The 18,809-nt window shown below is 40.7% G+C and overlaps 1 protein-coding gene across 18 annotated transcripts in view; it reads left to right on the top strand.

Annotated features, from left to right (window-relative positions):
- The window catches only part of PARD3 (par-3 family cell polarity regulator), a 457,718-nt gene that overhangs the window by 339,078 nt on the left and 99,831 nt on the right, over window positions 1-18,809 (top strand). For 13 of the 18 annotated variants that reach the window (XM_037383393.1, XM_037383391.1, XM_037383385.1 and 10 more), the window contains 2 exons: window positions 10-120; window positions 17,997-18,254. In XM_037383393.1, the coding sequence (XP_037239290.1) occupies window positions 10-120; window positions 17,997-18,254 (369 nt within the window). Of the gene's footprint in view, window positions 1-9; window positions 121-1,988; window positions 2,391-17,996; window positions 18,255-18,809 lie in introns of those variants that run through there. The other 5 variants (XM_037383395.1, XM_037383402.1, XM_037383404.1 and 2 more) reach the window with 2 other exon arrangements.

The raw sequence follows: 18,809 nt of genomic DNA on the forward strand, positions 1-18,809 counted from the left end.
TATTAACAGGTTTGGCAAACATCGCAAAGATGACAAGAGTGAAAAAACTGGTAAAATAAAAGTGCAGGAAGCTCTTACTTCAGAAGAGGAGAGAATACGAATGAAGCAAGAACAGGAGAGGTAGACTTCAGTATTTGCTTAAACCTTGATAGAGAGAGTTTGTTTTTTTACATCTTATCACTCAAGTTCAATTTTCACTGATTAAATTTCCCAAATGTTGATATGTTTATATACTTTAAATAACAAAACAAAGATGGATTTATTTTGGACATTAGTATCAACAGCTTTTTTGGCTGCATTAAGTATCTTTTATAGACCCAGAGCTCCTTTCCTTGAGGAGACTAAAGTAATAAAATGAAATGTTTTCTCTATATATTCTATAACTGATTTTATTGACATTTTCAGGAAAGAAATATTTATATAGAATGAAGTATGTTTTGTATTTTTCTTCAAAGTCTTGCATATCTAGTTTTTTTCATTTATATACTTAGAAAAAAACCTAAAAATTATGCTTACCAGTATATTTGTCACTGGAGTTCAGCCTATTTATGTGTCATGCAGTCTGTTTATGGAATGATATGTATATTAAACTGCTAATTGTAAAAAAGAGTGGTGAGTACCTCTATTTTTCCATGTCAGCTTCCCTTAACATTAAAAACCTATATAATATATGTTTCATACACTCTTCTCGATACTTCCGATCTACTTTTCATCCTGTCTCTTGTAGCCCTAGATATTTGGGGCCTAGACTCTGGTATCGCTTATATCAACTTAGTCAGAATCTTGGAAAGCTTAGGTTGTAAATTAACTGATGTTTGTGGATGTGCATGGAGAGATCTCTGTGAGTAGACATCTCTGCAGTTAAGGAGACAAACTTTAAAGGGTTACAAAGTTTGAGCGCTGAATAATAAATAGACTGAGACACATTTAGCAGTGAAAGTGAACTATGAATTGGAATGATTTATCTAAAAATTATGCTATAGCTCAGCTATAAATTGAGGATTGATGCAGGAATTTTGGAGGGAAATTTTGTTGTCCTTGTATAGGCAGTGTGGCTAGTTAGTCGTGATGGTCCCTTTAACCATCGTTCTCTCTATGCACCTTGGTCTTCTGCGGGTAAGAACTGAAGTTTATAAGCAATGGCTTCATCACTCTTAACAGCTCTCTGGAATAGCAGAGCCACAGTAACTCTTGTATAGTCTCCTCAGTTAAACTTAAAATGGTTTGCTCTCAGTTCTTTTGGGGTTGTGTTTGACGTTACAGTTCAGGCAGGCTAAGAGTATACATTTATTAGTTAATGAAGATCAGCAGTAACTTGTTAAACTGCAGAAACTTTATCATTTGTGACCATCTGTTTGGATTACATTATGGGAATTTTTTTACTCTTTAACAGATACACTACTATAAATTGATGTAAAAATTTATTCATGTCTTTCTCCACCCATTCTGACAGCAGAGGGTGGCTAGATCACAGTGCTTGATTGTTTTTATATTTGTCTGCTGATTGGTTTTTATTTTCTCTTTTTTAATAAAAATGAAGCAGGGTCATTAAATTTGTTCCTGTTTTTAAGAGTAAGGTGCTCTCAGATTAAGTGGTTAAGGGTAACACTGGAACTGAAGGAAATAAGTGACTTTGGGTATGAGGGTGTTTGTGCAGTCAACTTTCCTTTAGGCATGGGCAGACCAGCCACATTGTGCATAAACTCATGCCAGGGGTGCAGAGCCATTGCAGGCTGCCTCCGTCGCTCCAGCCCGCTCAGGGCAGGGGGAAGGTTAGCCACACGTGCACAGCGCTGATCCCTGGCTCAATACACTTTATTGAACCCAAGCTTGCCTAGCACGGAGGGTTTCTTAGTAACCTTAAGTCTGCAGAAAATCAGCCATATAGATGTATTCGAAGAGGAAAGGTTTGAGATTTCCAGTTAGTAACATTTTCTCTTTCTTCATTCTCTCTCTCTCTGTTTTCTGTGTCTCTATGTCTCTCTCAGTAAGAATGGTGAGAGTATAGACTGTCCATGTGGTGATGTGAGAGAGGTTGCAATAGTCACGCTGGGTACCAAGGTAGAATTATGAAATTATTTGTGTAGCCCCCCAATGCATGGAGCAAATTCCTAATCCCTGTGCATCAAGTTATGCTAACCAATTTGAACCTTTCCTGGAATCTCACTCCTTGTGTGTCATAAAAACAATTTTATGTGTTCACTGAAACTGCAGAAAATGCATGTGCCAGAACTTCATAACAGCTTGATGTTATCATAACATGGGTCCTCCTCCTCCCGTTTCTCTTTCCCTAACTGTGTATTTGCTTTCCTTTGTGTTATGTCTATAAGAGAACACAAGTTCTTTGGGCTAGTGGCATGTACAACTAATAAAAGACAATAAAATAGCAACCAAATGTGTGAGGTGCTTCCTTATGTTTCTGAATAATTCAGATGTTGATTTGGTCCACAGAGACTAAATATTTTTGCAGTTAGATTGCAGAGTTTCCTTTTTATCCTGGAAAATAATTATATTAGATACATGCTATTAATGAAGAGTACTATTGCAAATTAACTGAAAAATCCCTCAAAATGCTTAGTAGGAGACAGAGTGAAATATTACTGTCAGTGTTGTTTCATAATGGCTGCTATTTTAACTTTGTTTTCTGTGGTTTTTTTCCTCCTTGATGTTTTTAGCAGTACAATTCACTTGCTCTATTTTACTTGGTATTTGATACTATATACCTCTATAATGATGCAATACTTTGGGGAAATAGGTTGGATTTAATGAATTTACTATGTATGAGAGACTAGGAGCAAAAATCCTTAGGGGGTCAGAGAACATGTGAATGGTCCATTAAAAAATCAATCATGGCCCCAGTTTTATGGAATTATTATGCCTTGACTTGATAATTCAAATAGTGTTGTGATTATAATAGTATTTTCTTTAAAATCTTTAAAGTAATGTTCATATTGATTATGAGGCAAATAAGCAAATTAATGTTCTTCAATTTGCCATGATTAAAATTAATATAATTGCCTTTTATCAACATAGTATTAATAATAATTTCTATTATGGTGCATACTACTTCAGCTGTGTATCTCTTAAGCTGTATATGGTACATGTTTACTGTCAATCTTAAAGTAATTATGAACAGAAAATGAAATTATCTAGGTGAAAATACAGGCAGCTTTCAATGAGGCAGAATACTGGAACAATTAAGAGTGTCATCTGAGGAGACCATCCACCAATCTTACCAAAATTGCTCTAGAATGCTTGCTGTTCGTAAATTCTCCAAATATTGGATTAACAGTTCATCCAAGGCCATAGGACATTGCCCCCATGTCACTGTTCTTTAGTGCTGGTTTACTGCAGGCTGCTTGCATTATCCTTCCATATCTGCCAAGCACCGATCTGAAAATCCAGACGGGCTCTGGTGTGCTGTTTGCAAGGGTGCTTCTCCCCAGCAATGGCACCAATCAAAACCTTAAGGCAAAACTAAGCAATAGGTTTTCTGAACTTGGCTTTTTGTCTCCTAAGACAAGAGAGGAAGCCAAATAAGACCTGAATTCAATTAGCTCTATTCCTGTGCCCAATACAGCTGTTTTGTATATATGCTAACTTGGACCGCCTCTTTGCCGTGCTGTCATCTCATCCACCATTCGTCACTGGACAACTCAAACTGGGTACCACTGAGATGATACATTCACTTGGTTAGACTGAGAAAACAGCTCTGGGCCCTGTTGTTACCGAAGGTCTTCTATCAGTTCCAGGGGTGCCTAATGCACCTGTGGTTGGCTTATCTACCTAAGAGCAATTGATTTTACAGATTGGAGAGACATGGAATGTCTTGAGCTTTCAGAGATGCTTCAGACTAATTACAGTCTTACACAGGTTTCTGTGTAGGAGAGACTTCAAACTAGATTTTGAAACTTTTATCAGTGATCAAGAGGGTTGGTGTTACAACCTAGTTAGTTTTCACATGGATGGTCACCTTCAGCAGTGCTGCTGGATCTAAGGCTTTGGAAACCCGCAGAATTTTCCACTTAAGAAACTCTCTACATATGGTCTTTGAGGGCCTCCCAGAATAGGATTTTCTCCATAGGTAGCCAGTGTGTCCATCAATATCCTGCAACCTGAATTGCCCTGAAATGTGTTCTGACTTCTTCAAGACCCTGTAGTATAATCCCTCTCTTACAAGATGTGAAGACAGAAAACTTACTGCTTTTGTCTTCTGGTTTTTGTTGGTGGCCCTTGCTGGGAGAGACACCCCTCTAAACGGCAGGTTCTGATACCTTTGTCTCTCCCCCTCTGACCGTTGGATTTTTTCTGGGATTTCTTTTTTGTTGTTTGGGTTTTTGGGGTTCCCTCCCCCCCCTGCAGCTCTGTGATCATTCCAAAATAAATCTCCAGCGAATCAAAAACTTTTGCTTGTGTTCTGCCTTTCTTCAGCTCGGGCACGTCCAGCTTTTGACACCTGCATAGTAAGGCCATGCGTGCCGGCCCCATCTTCAGCCTTGGGCTGCCTGCCTCTTGCAAACCAAGTGCTCCTCGACCCAACCAACCTTACTGGCTGTACTCGGGTAGGAGATAACAGAGGAACGAAATAAGCCTGCCTCTTTGTGAAGTTTTCAAGAAATGCAGCTGTATCCAGCATGGTTCACTGCTAGATAATGCTTAAAAGATGGAAGTTGCAATTCTAATGTAATCTCATGATTCAGAGCGTGTGATCCCAGCTATGGGCGAGTAGAGCTTATGCTTTAATCTGCCTCTGGAGGTACTTTCTCCTCTGGAAAGAAGAGTGTACAGGATATTTTCTCTGTTTGGCTAATATGCTGACCTAAGAGCTTTACTAATGTTCTATAAATCTGGGTTACCATGAAAGCATTTTAATCTCAGTATTGTGTTCTTCCTCAACTTCCACTGAAATGGATGCAGGATCAGGTGCTTAAGCACCTGTGTTGTGAGGATGAGTCTTGAGGAGATAAGGAGAAACCGTTTGGAGGAGAATTAAAGAGTTGTGCTGGTGGAAGCGCTATGGCGGAGGCTCCAGAAGTGCTGGGAGGATGACGGAACAGTCAGATGGGAGCTTTTGGAGCCAGGGGCTTCCTCTGCTCCGCGCTGAGAGGGCAGCCGGACGATCCCGTCCCTGCTGCGCTGGTCGGGAGGAGGGCTGGCGGCCAGCGGAGCGCTGCTCTGCTCCGTGCGCACACGGGCGTAGCTGCCACCCGGAGCAGAACCCTCCTCCGCTGCCGCTTTGCCCCCTTTCCGTTTCGGGAAACGCAACCGCTTGTGCCGTTAGCTTGCGGAGGGATTTACATTTGCATAATTGCGCTGTTACCGTTGTCCCCGTCTGTGCAGACGTCGCCAGCGCCGGCACGGGTCGCGCCGGGGGAGCGGCGGGCCGGGAGGGGGAGCTGCCGGCACGGCGGTGGCGCGGCGGCCGGGGGCAGGTGGCACGGCCGGGGACCGGTGGCCCTGCCGGGGGGGCTGCAGCCTGGGAGCCGCGGCCGGGCGTCCCACGGCCGAGCGAGGCGTCGCGCCCTGCTGCCAGCCGGGGGGCGCTGCCTGCGGCGCGGCGGCTGCGGGCGGGGGCGGTGCGGTGCGGTGGCAGTGCCCGGGAGCGGTGCGGTGGCAGTGCCCGGGGGCGGTGCGGGGCGGTGCGGTGGCAGGGCCCGGGGGCGGTGCGGTGCGGTGGCAGTGCCCGGGGGCGGTGCGGTGCCGTGCGGTGGCAGGGCCCGGGGGCGGTGCGGTGCGGTGGCAGTGCCCGGGGGCGGTGCGGTGCCGTGCGGTGGCAGGGCCCGGGGGCGGTGCGGTGCGGTGGCAGTGCCCGGGGGCGGTGCGGTGCCGTGCGGTGGCAGGGCCCGGGGGCGGTGCGGTGCGGTGGCAGTGCCCGGGGGCGGTGCGGTGCCGTGCGGTGGCAGGGCCCGGGGGCGGTGCGGTGCGGTGGCAGTGCCCGGGGGCGGTGCGGTGCCGTGCGGTGGCAGGGCCCGGGGGCGGTGCGGTGCGGTGCGGTGGCAGGGCCCGGGGGCGGCGGTGGCCGCGGCGCGTGGTCGTGCGGGGCGCGCGGTCCCGGGGCGCCCTACGGGCGGTCCCACTGTCACTTGCGGGGAGCGATCTCTAGGCCATTCGCGGGAGTGTAAACAAGGCTGCGATTTCAGCGGGTGTTGTTCATGTAGCGATTGTTCCTACATCTGGAGTGAAACGTTCTGTCTCTTCATTTGTAGTTAAAATAACATTGACACTTTTTTTTTTTTCCTGAAGGATTTGGCCATTCCATAAAATCCTTCCTGTATTATATGTTTCCTAAGGGTTTAAAGGTCTTTATCTCCAACATACAATAAACTCTTCATCTTTCTCTAGTACCATTAAAGCCACAAGCCCTTTGTTGTAAAAGTATACTAATGAATAGAAATGTTACAACAAGAACAGAAGTCTTGTGTTTTCCCTTCATCATGCATCATCCATTTTAATTAGACGAAAGGGTGGTGAGTACTGTGACAAGAGTCTGGAATTAAAATCATTAATTGATGTCAAGCTGACGAGAGACTGCTAACATGAATTTACTGACAGCAGGAAAGAAATTAACCTTATTACTTTATTTAGTACATTGGGACTATTTATTATATTTTCCTATGCAAGTTCAGTGTGTTCTGCTTACAATGACAGAGAAAGACAAATAATTAACAAAACCTACATGAAGTTTTATTACCTCCAGTCCATGAAGTTTGCATGAAAACCACATCAATATCTTACAAAAAACAAACCCACCATATCCTTCAAATCAGTGTAACCCACCCTAACCATTACAGCAATGTTTTTGATTTTTTACATGACCATAACATGCCACGCTCTCTAGCCAAGTAGAATTGCAAAAGTGATCTGATGTAAAACCGTGCCTTAGTTTCTTAATGTCAGTGTTGCAAAGAATGACGCATATTTTCTCCAGCAATGACATTGATTGGAATAACTGTCTGTTTTGATCATCATTGGAAGGTCAGCCTAACAAAGATGAGTTTTTATGTTAAGCATCTTTCTTCTTTAGATGAAAGTGTACAACAGTGTCTTACAGAATGACAGCAGCATCCTATAGATAATTTGTGACCCAAAGGTCATAATAAAAGAATAGACGAGAGGTCATCCTGTAGTAAAGGCCATCTGGAACTGTTAAAGTATCAGATGGAGTAGGGGGCTGAACAGCAGGACACTCTTGGTGTCTTTCCAGATTTCCCAGAGAGACCATAATATTTTTATTGGAAAACCCCAACTTTTTTCCCCTTAAGCAAAATATTTTCATCAAGCAGCTCTATCTTACTTTTAGGAAAAAAGACAACATACTGTGATAAGGAGAGGATTTTTGTTTCTTACGTAGCCTAAGTGTTATCTGTATCTTTAAAATAATGCAAAAATTTAGCTTTAGTTTTGCTGCTGCTGTATTTTGATGCCACTTAACAGCTTTCACAAGAACTATTACCTCTAAATCCGTTATTACTGCAAACATTCAGAATATAAATATTTTCTGAAGTGACTTGTGTAAAATCTTCACTGATAAAACTTCCACCCCCTTCCCAGCCCATAAAAGAGGAGAAAAAAATTCCTTTGTGAATCAGAAAATCAGAGCAATGTGTTTCTCATTCTCATTTATTTTGAGATGGGGTCTGCTTGTCAAGGGATATTCTAATTTCACTGAGATTTGTAGCATTGTTTTTGGCAGTGTTTTTTTACATAATGGATGAGGGTGCAGTACATGAAAACAAATCAATTGCAGTAATTTTTGTAAGAGAGCACCAAAATGAAGCATGAGAATATTGAGCTCTGGAAAAACATTTCAGACCGTTTCCACTTCATAAAAATACTGACTTCTTTGGGAGATATGCAAATTGAAGGTTTTGTGGAATAATAGTTGCTGAGGTAGTATTTTAAACAAAAGTCTTCACTTTCTTTAACTATATATTGTAAGTATGAAGATTTTAAGACATCATGCTGAAAGTATATTTTGTTTATTTTTCCTCTGCAGTGATTCAAGACACTGTACTGGGCGAGGTCCAGCCAAGTCTCTTGCAATATATTTTCAAATATAATTTATGTGGTCTTTACAATAGTTTGAATTACAAATTTGGTTAAGTTGTCTTGCAGATCATACAAGTTCAGCGCTGTCTTAGGAATTTCAGTTCTAAGTAAGGGCAGTAACATGTGTTTCGCTTCAGGATGCCAAGAACTTCAGGATAAGGCAGCAGCGTGTCCTCTGATGCCACATAAACTGTGCTGTTAGTGGTAGAGTTGCTGTAGCAGATACTTACTTGAGAATTAAAAAAGCTGTACCATAATTATTAACTTACTGAACTTAGTGTAATTGAGTTGAACAGAACTGAAAACCCATCAGATTTTGAGTGATAGATGACTTATAAGCTAAATTCTCTATTGGTGGGGGTCTTTTTTTCTTTTCCCTTTCTTTCAACTTCAAACTTTAGTGCATGAGATTCGCACAATCCCTCGCTTTGTTGTGGGGTTTTTCGTTCTATTTTTTGTCACTTCAGACTGTTTCATTTTCCAACTTCAGGATTAGGCTACTTTATACATAGTACTCTAGAAACACGGAGTAATGGATCTGAAATAGAGCTAGTGGCAGAATTTTATACCCACTTCTGTCACTAGACTTCAGCTAGAGGAGTGTAGATGCTGGACAGGCTCGTCTCAACTAACTGATGACAGTATTGTAGCTGGACCTGCAGTTACTTCCAGTAGTATCTGGGAATGATTGATTTGATATATGGTATGATACATGGTATGCCTGTGTCATTTGTTTCTTGCATATACAGGAACAGCTGCTTCTTACACACATAACTGCAGAGATTTTACCCACCAGTACTGCTTTCTGGCAATGTTCTCCAGTTGCAGGGGGGGTGGGGGGGTGGGGGCGTGGGGGTGGAAATAGGGGAAGAAAGGTTCAAGAAAGCCTGCATGAGAGAGGAAACCAGGGCTCTTAAAGGGGGGAGTGATGCAAGCAGGAGCTTTCTCCAAGTTGTGTTTCAGCAACAGCTGACTCTCGTGATCACCTTCCTTTCTACTTCAGTCCAGCAAAAGAGATAAATAAGTGATTAGAGCTAAATTAATCTAATGATCAGGGAACTTTTGTCATAGGTATAAATATCAGCTGTTCTGGCCAGTTTTGTAATGCAAAAAAAACCCCAACCCTAAATTCCATTTTGCTCACAGACAGCAATGATGTTCTTTGATGCAACATGGTTCCCAGCAGGATAACAGTCCCGGTTGCCCATCTGGGTGATCCTGCACTGTCACTGACCCTTGAATCAGACATGAAAATAAGGAAAGAAAATTTCATTCATGGTAGTGCTTGTTTTGGAGATAGGAGGATCTGTATTGCCTATGTACCTGATACATTTGCCTGTGATTGAAACATACCCTTTAACATAACATAGCAGATGTACCTTCCACCCCAAAGTGCTGCAGACTGTTAACTGCAGAGTAATCTAAAAGCTCCATTGAAATACAGTAAGATGGTAATTTACAGATTTTAAAAATCAAAATAAGCAGGGATTTTCAATTGATTATTCCAAGATCCAAGAAAGCAGTTTTGAGATACTCTGCTGGGGGGATGTATCTTCACTTTGGAAAGACAAAGGATGAATCAAGAAGGTCAGGGGATAAGGAAAGGTAGGGGTGAAATACATGAGAGATTTCACAAGCTTATAGGAAATTATTCTAATGTCTTCTTTAGTTTTGTCAATGTCACTTGGTTTCAAATTGGTGCTTGCACTTCATCTGTCTTTATGCATAATGTTTACTTTCTCTTCTGCATTTTTACATTTCTTTACATCTTCATTTGTATTTTGCTGCCTTCTTTAATATAACTTCTTAATAAAAACAAGCATGTTGTTCTCCTCAATATATTAGGGCACTTACAGTAATCAATTTATCACCTTTATTACCTCCCCACCCCCCCACCCCTTTTTTTTTTTTTTTTTTTACTACAGCCATTCTGGGTTGTAGCTCATTAAAGGTTTTTAAATCCTGTGTCTCTTCTGCATGTGGGATTTGAGATGGGGAAACATCAGAGAGACAGTAAGTATCACATAGCAGATAGGTTGTCATTGTTGAAGGAGAAAGAAAATTAAGACTGTGTAGGTGCATTTCTTTAATTACAAGGTGGTGAGTGGCTATATTTTATTATTTTTTTCTTTTTATATGTAGCCCCTGTTACGTTTCTCTGTTGTTGTAGAACCAATATGTAAGAAATAGGTGCAGAGTTACAAATCCAGAAGAGACATAATGTCACTTTTCCAAGGTAGGATCTCCTGGGTGTGCCATTTGCACAAGATGTTTGTTGCATCCTGTGCATCCTGGGTTTTTTTGGTTTACAATGACACAGACTCTACAACTTCTGCTACCTCTTTGTTAGAAAGTGTCTGTGCCCACAATATCTATTCTCAGTTCTTCTTGCTGCAGTTTAAATACCTAGTACTTGCATTAGAGATGGAAAACATTATTCCTTATCTCCTTATGTATCTAGAAACTGCTGTTATGTCTCTGCTCTGGCTTGACATTGCTCACTCCTGTATCTGTTATCCAGTAGAACTTCCAGATCCATTCCTGAAAAATCAGCTTGCAGATTTTTCCCCTACTTCTAATCGGTATGCTTAATTAATTATTCCAACTATGTAAACTACCTTCTAGTTTCTGTTATTGAAATTAATGGCATTTTGGAAGTCTACTCTTATTTTTCAAGAATATTTGAAATGTTAATCCTTTCCTCCAAAGTTCCTTCGTTTGGTTTTTCTGCAGATTCAGTAGTATCCTAATTAATAATGAAAACCATGAGTACATTCAGAGAGAGAGATCCAGGTAGGAAATGTCTCGATCCATCATCCATCCATCTGGCGTGACTCTGAATTGCTGAGAGATACTCTCTGTAGGAACTGCCTGGTTTAACATATTAAAACCATCCCATAGCTGTTTTTCTTAGCCTGTTTCTGCTCTGTTCACAAGTCACATCCAACTGACTTGACCATGTCTGTTCTTGGTAAATCTATGGGCTACTGCTTGTCCCGTTATCTTTTCTGCGCTTGCCAATAGTTTGTTTCAAAGGGGACTGATGTTAAACTGCCAAGTCTGTAATTCTGCTTGTCCTCTGAGGGTTGTTGACTTTTTCTAGTTTTTCCAATATTTCAGCTGTCCTCAACAAGTTCTCCTGGTTACTGAAAAAGGTCTGAGACTTCCTCAGACAGTGGTGTATGTCAGATGAAGTTCAACTAGCTTAATGATCTTAACCAGTTTCTAGCTACTTCTTTTGCTGTTAGATTGGCGATTTTTCGTTATTGGTGGCAGTATCAATTGTGCTGGCCACCTGCTTGCAATCAACCATTTCAGTGAAGACAGATGCAAAGAAAAAAACCCATTAAGCCTTAAGTCTCCTCAGCATCATCTGTCAATATCGTTCCCCCACTACTATGCGGGGGAGCAACCTTTTCTTTGCTCTTCCTTTTACTGCTAATGCAATTACGCAATGATTTATTGCTATCTTTAGAGCTCCCTGCTACTTTTATTTCACTTTGTGCCTTGGCCTTTCTGATTTTGTTCCTCTATGCTTATGCTTATCCATAGCAAACTGACCACATTTTGTATGGGTTTCTTCATGTATGACTCAGAGGACAGTCATATTTCAGCCAGCTGGCCACACATGTATGTACCCAGGAGATAAGGCAGAACTGGTATTATTTTTCTTTCAATGACTAGAAAATGATTGGTCTGCAGCCTTTCAATATAAAAATTATATTTACATAGCAGTATTTTCTGACTTTTTATTTTTTAATATGCTAAAGTTTTGAACGAAATGGAGGGGCAAATGAGGAAGAGGAGGTGTCTTTCTTGTTTACAAGCTGATGCAGTTGCTGCCCATGATTATCCATTGCCCACAGTGATCCTTGAGGATGATTTTCCCAGGAAAGCAGATGTCTTTGCTCAGAGGTGGTTATAACTGTGATAACTGACTAGCCCTAATCATGATAAGAAAAACTAAGTGTCATATGCCAGTTCAGAGGGAAATCACAATAATGCCTATAATCAAGGTACCCTCATTAGAAGGAGTAGTTGTCAGAAAAATTCTGCTTGTATCTAGACAAAGGTCAAAGAAAAATACAGGAGAGGACAAACTCCCATATTGACTTGATTGCCAAAAATTAGGAAAAGGGCCATTAAAGCCTTAAAGGCAGTTGAGGAGAGGGGAAGAGGAATACTGAGACCTGGCTTAGTTTGAGGCGCGCTGTGCCTGCAAGGTATTTTTTACTGGCAAAGGAGGAGGGGGCAAATTTGACAAGGTTTGGCTACTGGCCAGCATACCTCCTCACCTCTTTATTAGAAGCGGTATCTGGCAAAAATTGGACCGAATGTGTTCATCCCATCTGACTAACTTAAACAAGCTGACTGGCTTTATAAACGTGTCGTTGTTTTTCTCTGTTTTCAATCCATCATCCCAATGCGTGCCAGTCTGATGGCAGAGGAACTGAGAACTGGCAGCGGTGAATGGCTTGTCATTTAGCTTCTGTCCTTACACAATGCTGTTTCTATCCTTAACAAACATTGTCAGCCATCTCACATATGGGGAACTGCAAGCGTTCAATACTGATTTTGTAAATGAGTGAGCCTCGGTGGAAAAGACAAGGTTGTGGATTATCACTTGGGCAATAGCTGCATCCTGGCAGCAGCAGGAGGATTAATTGAATTGACCAAGCAATTGCACACCAGAAGCAGCAGCCAACTTTCACTTCTTAGGGGAGGACATTGCTGCCATTGCTATGGCAAATGTGATGTACTAGCCACGAGTATCCTTCCCATGCTGTGTTCATCGGTTAGGATAAGTAGGTGTTTTCTTGCAAGGATCTAAATCACTAATATGAAGGAGACTGAAGCTGTCAGGGGATTGGGAATATATTTACAATTTCACTCCTAACACTACACAAAGTAAGGGTCAGTTTCTCTTCTTTTGCCAGCTTTGCTTATTTGTTTTTACTCGCAACAGCTCTGCCAGCACCAGGGATTTGAGTTTTCTGTTGTTGGAAAAAGTTAAAGTTTAGTTCAGACAAAACTGCTTTAAATATTTGGCTGGGGTTGGGATTGGGCTCTCAGAATAATACGATTAATTGGTATCCACAAATGAGCTACATGGCTAAATGCCCTTTGTGGTCAAGGGAGGGGTACTCCACACTGTTGGCAGAGCCTGGAGAAGGGTTTGGCTTCACATTGGAATGGCCACGTTACAGGTGTTGAACTGAATGGCTCTCCAGACCCTGCAGGCATCTGCCTGATGTGACTGAGTCTTGACCAGCTCTTCTGGGAGTCCCAAACATATGTTGACACCTAAATTTAGGTGTCTAGAACGGTAGTTGCCTTCATCTGAAGGCTGACTCTCACAGAGTTTTGAAGAAGTGAATGAGGAGTTTTGAAGAAGTGAATGACTTCGCTCTGGACAACAGCATATGAGCTTTTCCCTTACTTTTGTGACCACCATTTCACATGCGTAGGATTGCTATACAATGAGTGTGTCTATCATTACTGGATTAGCTTGCAATGAAAAGCTCTTCTAACAATCATAGGAAGTTCTGCAGCTAACAATGTTGTCATTTGAAGCAGTTATCATTAGCTTTTGAATTGAATGGCACACAAATGCATGAGGATAGTTTATACTTTACTGAATATTATAATTTGAGTATCAAAAGCATGACAGTATGTTGTTGACGTTTTCAGTATTAACAGTTCAGCAAGAAGGGTTTAGAAACTTCTTGGGGTAGCTTTTGTATTTTATAAAGTTTGGTTTCATATAAACACTGGAAAACTGATTAGCAGTTTTTGCAAAATTCTTTGAAGATAAAAGACTTATGTGAATGCTAAACATTATTATTATTATTGTTGTTGTTGTTAAACCCACACAAAATCTGTAGGAAGGCCATAAATCCTCAAAATCAGCTGTTCTGAAATTTCAGACATATGCATTTTTATTGTGCCATGTCATGAAGGAATACAACTCAGTGAAGACAGCTTAATAAACACATCCACATTGTGAAACCAAAGCACTGTGGTCAAGCACTTCTCCAGATACTGGATTTCAGTAGCAGGAGCATTGCTGATCAGGGCTGAGGTACAGAGCAGATTCCAGGTTCTGGTCTGTGCTGCATAGAGTGTTTACATAATAATAATCTTTCCCACAATAGTCTGTGCTGGCATTTCCCATATGTATACTTAATGTGATATATGCTAGCAAAAGATTTAGGCTGTATCATGCATATACACACACGTGAACAAGGGATGGGCAGGGAGGAGGGTGTGTGTGCCAACATAGGAAAATAACATTCCATTAAGTTCAGGTTCTTATGTAAAAATAAGTTCAAAGTTAAAAACTGTTATAATTGCAAAGGGAATAGTGCAATATTCAGCTGATAGCTGCTAATCTTTTCAAGCATATGTCTACGTATTTTTCCCTGATCATTTGGTTCCTTTAGGTTTGTAGACATAATTTTTAAATGCAGAATGTCCTGGAGAAGGCAAAACCAAAGCTGAATTTTAAACAATATTCAAAAATATGCTAGGTCATTAGAATACCTATACTTTTGTCATGTGAAAGTGATAGGACTTGTCACAATGGTTTAAACTTAAAGCACAGAAAATTACTTAAGAGACAGAAAATCAGAACAATTTGGGTGTCAGTATAGTCAGACATCTTATAACTCTCATTTTATTTTAGGGTTATTCTTTGTTAAATGTTACTTACTGCAAATGGTCACTAGGTACTTTGGTTATAGTTAACAGGAAGACTTATAATGCATTTAGACTTGGATTTTTAATACTATGTATATGTATTAACACATTGTGTTAGTAATTATAGAAAATATTCTAAAAAATTTCCTTGTGGATATGAACATAATTACTTGCATAACACTTCAACAATCAGTTCTCTCCCACTTGAACAGGAATAAGTATCCCTCATTGAACCACGCACGGGAAAATCTTAAAGCTCTTGCTGCAAATGGTGCTGCGTCGAAACATATTAAGTAGTCGAAAAGCAGATCCATGAGAAAAGTTGGTTAACATGAAACAGGGACACTCCTTTCTGCACCTGTGGAGGGTGATATGGTATTCACAGTTAAAAGTTAGATAAGTTCACCGGCATCTCTCATGGCAGTCAGTGTAACACTGAGGCCAGTATCACCTGTTACCACCAGGTAATTCTCTCTTATAAGCACCTCAGGTAACAGTGTTTTCTTCTGACTGAATTACTGTATGCCACATTATTGCTATACTGTCAGATTTCATACACTGAAATTTTGGTTATTTAAAATACATGGATATTTTTTTCGTCTCAAATTGGTGTCAGCCGGTGTTCCAGTATGTGGTGATACATTGTCCATTGAAATTAAAATTAAATCTACCAATGTCTACGAAATTTGATTTCCTTTGCTTCTGCCATTCAGAAGACAAATATCAATAGACAAATGCGTTCCTCCACAGCTTGATTAATACAGGACTACAAATTGGGAGTGAAACCTGCAGAGAGAGGAATCAACAGCTGCAGGTCATTTTCAGGCCTGTTTTTCCTTCTGCATAGATTACCTTCCAAATGATTAAGATGGTAACATTTCTGAATTACAGCTTTGGAGCATAGGTCTATGTAAAACTTAGATTTTTATTTAAAAAATAGGCATGCAGAAACACAGTTTAAATATGAAGTGGGTTTTGGATTTAAGCCTGAGTAGTTCTTCACTGTAAATTAAACAAAAACCAAAAAATGATTCTGGCTTGATGTTGCTGAAATTGCAGAGGAGCATGCTGTCAGTTGAATAGTGTTACAGTTTTAATTTCCGTTTTTCCCTATTAAAATGAAAAGCGAGCAGTAAAGAGAATAATTTTGTATTTGCAAAACTGCAGAATTAAAAAATTACATTGGTTTAAGTTAAACTTTCTCAGATTTCTTCTATTTGCTTTTTTCTTTTTCTTTTTGATATGGTTGCTTTTCTTTCCCGTGTGACTGAGTATGAGAGAGTTGTGTGCACATGTCAGTGACAATAGACATAAAAAGAATAACAACACTGAGGTACAAATCGGGGCATGTAAATGAATCACTGAACCATCAATGTAGACGGCATTTGCTGTTGAAGGGAGTTCAGCCAATCAGTTGTATCACAAATCATTATCCTTGGTCAATACTTGCAGGATTTGCGGGGGAAATAGGTCTGCCTATCCATGCCATCCTCCTATTCCCTTCTTTTGATATGGTAATCTTTGTTAGCATAGAAAGAACAATTTGCTTGGGACTCAGTCTGGTGAAGACACTTAAATTTAGATGTTTGCATACTCACTTAGGGCTGGATTCATATGCTTGAACACAGGCATCTTGTGTCATTTGAGTTATCACAGTCTCTGAGATGTCAGCACGAGGCTGGCAGATGTGACGAGGACCTGTGGGAGTCCTTGCCCAGCAGCTGGATGTCCAGCAGGATTACCTCGGGATGTCAGGTGGCCATAGCTGCTGAACGACTCCTTTCTTGCTAGAAGACACCAGCTAGTGCAGCAGATGCATAAAACTCTGGAGTCTGCTGACTTCTGGCTCCCTGGACCGTAAATGGAGCCTGCACACATAGCTGGCACAATCTCATCTACTGCAAGCACCTAAATTCTGATGTCTTTACTTGCAGCCTGAATCCCACCCTTTGCATATCCCCTTTTCTTTTTGCAAAGACTAATCTTGAATGGGGCTGCGTTTAAAATTTCCAGAAATGTCAAAATTACCTAACTTTAAGCCTCTTCTATTTTCAAAAGAGACAAGAGTTACTTTCAAAAGAGTCAGAGGCTTTGAGTGGGCTGCTTTTGTTAAAAGTTGGTGAACGAGCCAAGCTGTCTTTGGAAATGGCACGTAACAGAGGTGCACGGAGCTGTAGTCTGAATGGATGGATGCTGTCACACTGTGTAGCCATGGCTGTATTAGATGAAAAAGGAGCACATTTTACTAATGGAAGGGAGGAGACAGCTGAGTGCTTCATTTTGCAATGATGACAGAGCATTAAATTGGTCTGGGGAGACAATGTTGGGGATGTGTGTGTTTTTTTCAGTTCACTGTGCATATGTGTGCGATACATCAAATTTTGTAAAATGCCAAAGAAAGTTTGAAGCCCAGATCAAATTTTAGTGATAGCTTTTGCATGCTTTTGAAAATAAGACCTGTGCTCAATTTGTGTTTGTCAGATTCCTAAATGTCATCTGTTTTTATGTCACTTTTTATGATACAGCTAAACAAATGCGCCTAGATACAAAACCCCAGTACAGCATCACCTTTCATTTGTAACTTTAACATAAGGCACATGTTTTTACTCTCTGAGAAAGACTGCCTGCTTTTGAGAGATGCCAGATGCAGTTTGTTTACATTTTAAAGAAAACATGCACATTTAAAACGATTCATAAAAGAATCTACTTCTGCTTCTTATTGCATGCATGCATACGTAATTATATACGTGTGTGTCCTATCCTTACGAAGCTTTTAAATTCTGGAAGAAGTATGATTTTTGTAGTATTGGGCCAAGAAAGTACATTAAAATTCCTCTGTAAATACATGCATCAGAACCATTAAATCTGGTAGTTTTTGATGGAGTACAATGCAGTACAAATGGCATCAGGCCATTCTCAGGCAGGTCAGGTAATAGTACAGGCATCCTAATGCATGAAACGAGGTAAACTCTGTTTACCAGCAGCTATGACTAGTCGTTATTTAGCTTAGTAATGAAACAAAAGACAGTGGATAATCAGAATTCTTCCTTAAAAACTAGTGTTGATTGTAGCATTACTTCGATCCAGGCTTCAATATCCAAGGTAAACCTGAGACTCCATGGCAAACTGAAACTGGAAACACTTCACTGGTTTTCATTAAGATGGGCTACCTAAAATGTCTGCTAACTGCTGCTTTCAAATGACTGGGAGGGAAAACATCAGTTTCAGCCTTCTTTTAATTTTTTCAGAATTCAAGCGAAAACTCGAGAATTTCGAGAGAGACAAGCTCGTGAACGTGACTATGCAGAGATACAGGATTTTAACCGGACGTTTGGCTGTGATGCGGACCCAATGTACGCTGGGATCGCTTCCTATGACTCTTCTTCAAACAGTGGCACGATAACGCTGAATGCCCGACCGCAGAGCCCAAGGGAAGGGCAGACAGTGGAAGCCTTGTACGCCCAAGTAAAGAAACCACGGAATTCAAAGTCTTCACCTGTAGACAGGTAGGCACCAGACATCAGTCAATACACTCTTTCAAAATCCACCCTTGTAATGCTTTTGTCATAGGAGATGACTGTACATCAACTGGAAAGTCAGAACTGCGTTTTTATTAATGGTTTCTTAAAAGCCTTTTTGTAGAAAAGTATTGAGCTCACACAAACTGTAACAGAATGGGACATGTAAGTTATTTTCTGAAGAGCAGCTGCTTTTCTTCTCGTTCTTCAGATGGTTTGGAATATTGGAGTCACCATTTGGTATCATTCAAATTAAATTCACACTTGTAATGTCATCTGATTTATTTATCAGAGCTCTAACTGCTGTGGTTGTGGAATACGACATTTCCAATATAGTCACAGCAGTTACAAAATCTCTGGAAAGTTCTTGTTAAATCAAAAATGCGTTAAAGTTTACCTGGATTCTAGTCCTACTGTAGTCCTGAACTTCAGTCTAACAGGTTGAGCTTTTGGATTAAGCATAGACCAAGTGAGTAAACTCTAAGCTTGACTTAGGAGTTACTTTCTCTTCTGAGGCTGTAGCTAATGATTTATAAGCGTCCT

Source organism: Falco rusticolus, chromosome 4 (assembly GCF_015220075.1).
Source record: "Falco rusticolus isolate bFalRus1 chromosome 4, bFalRus1.pri, whole genome shotgun sequence".
In the NCBI taxonomy this organism is placed as follows: Eukaryota; Metazoa; Chordata; class Aves; order Falconiformes; family Falconidae; genus Falco; species Falco rusticolus.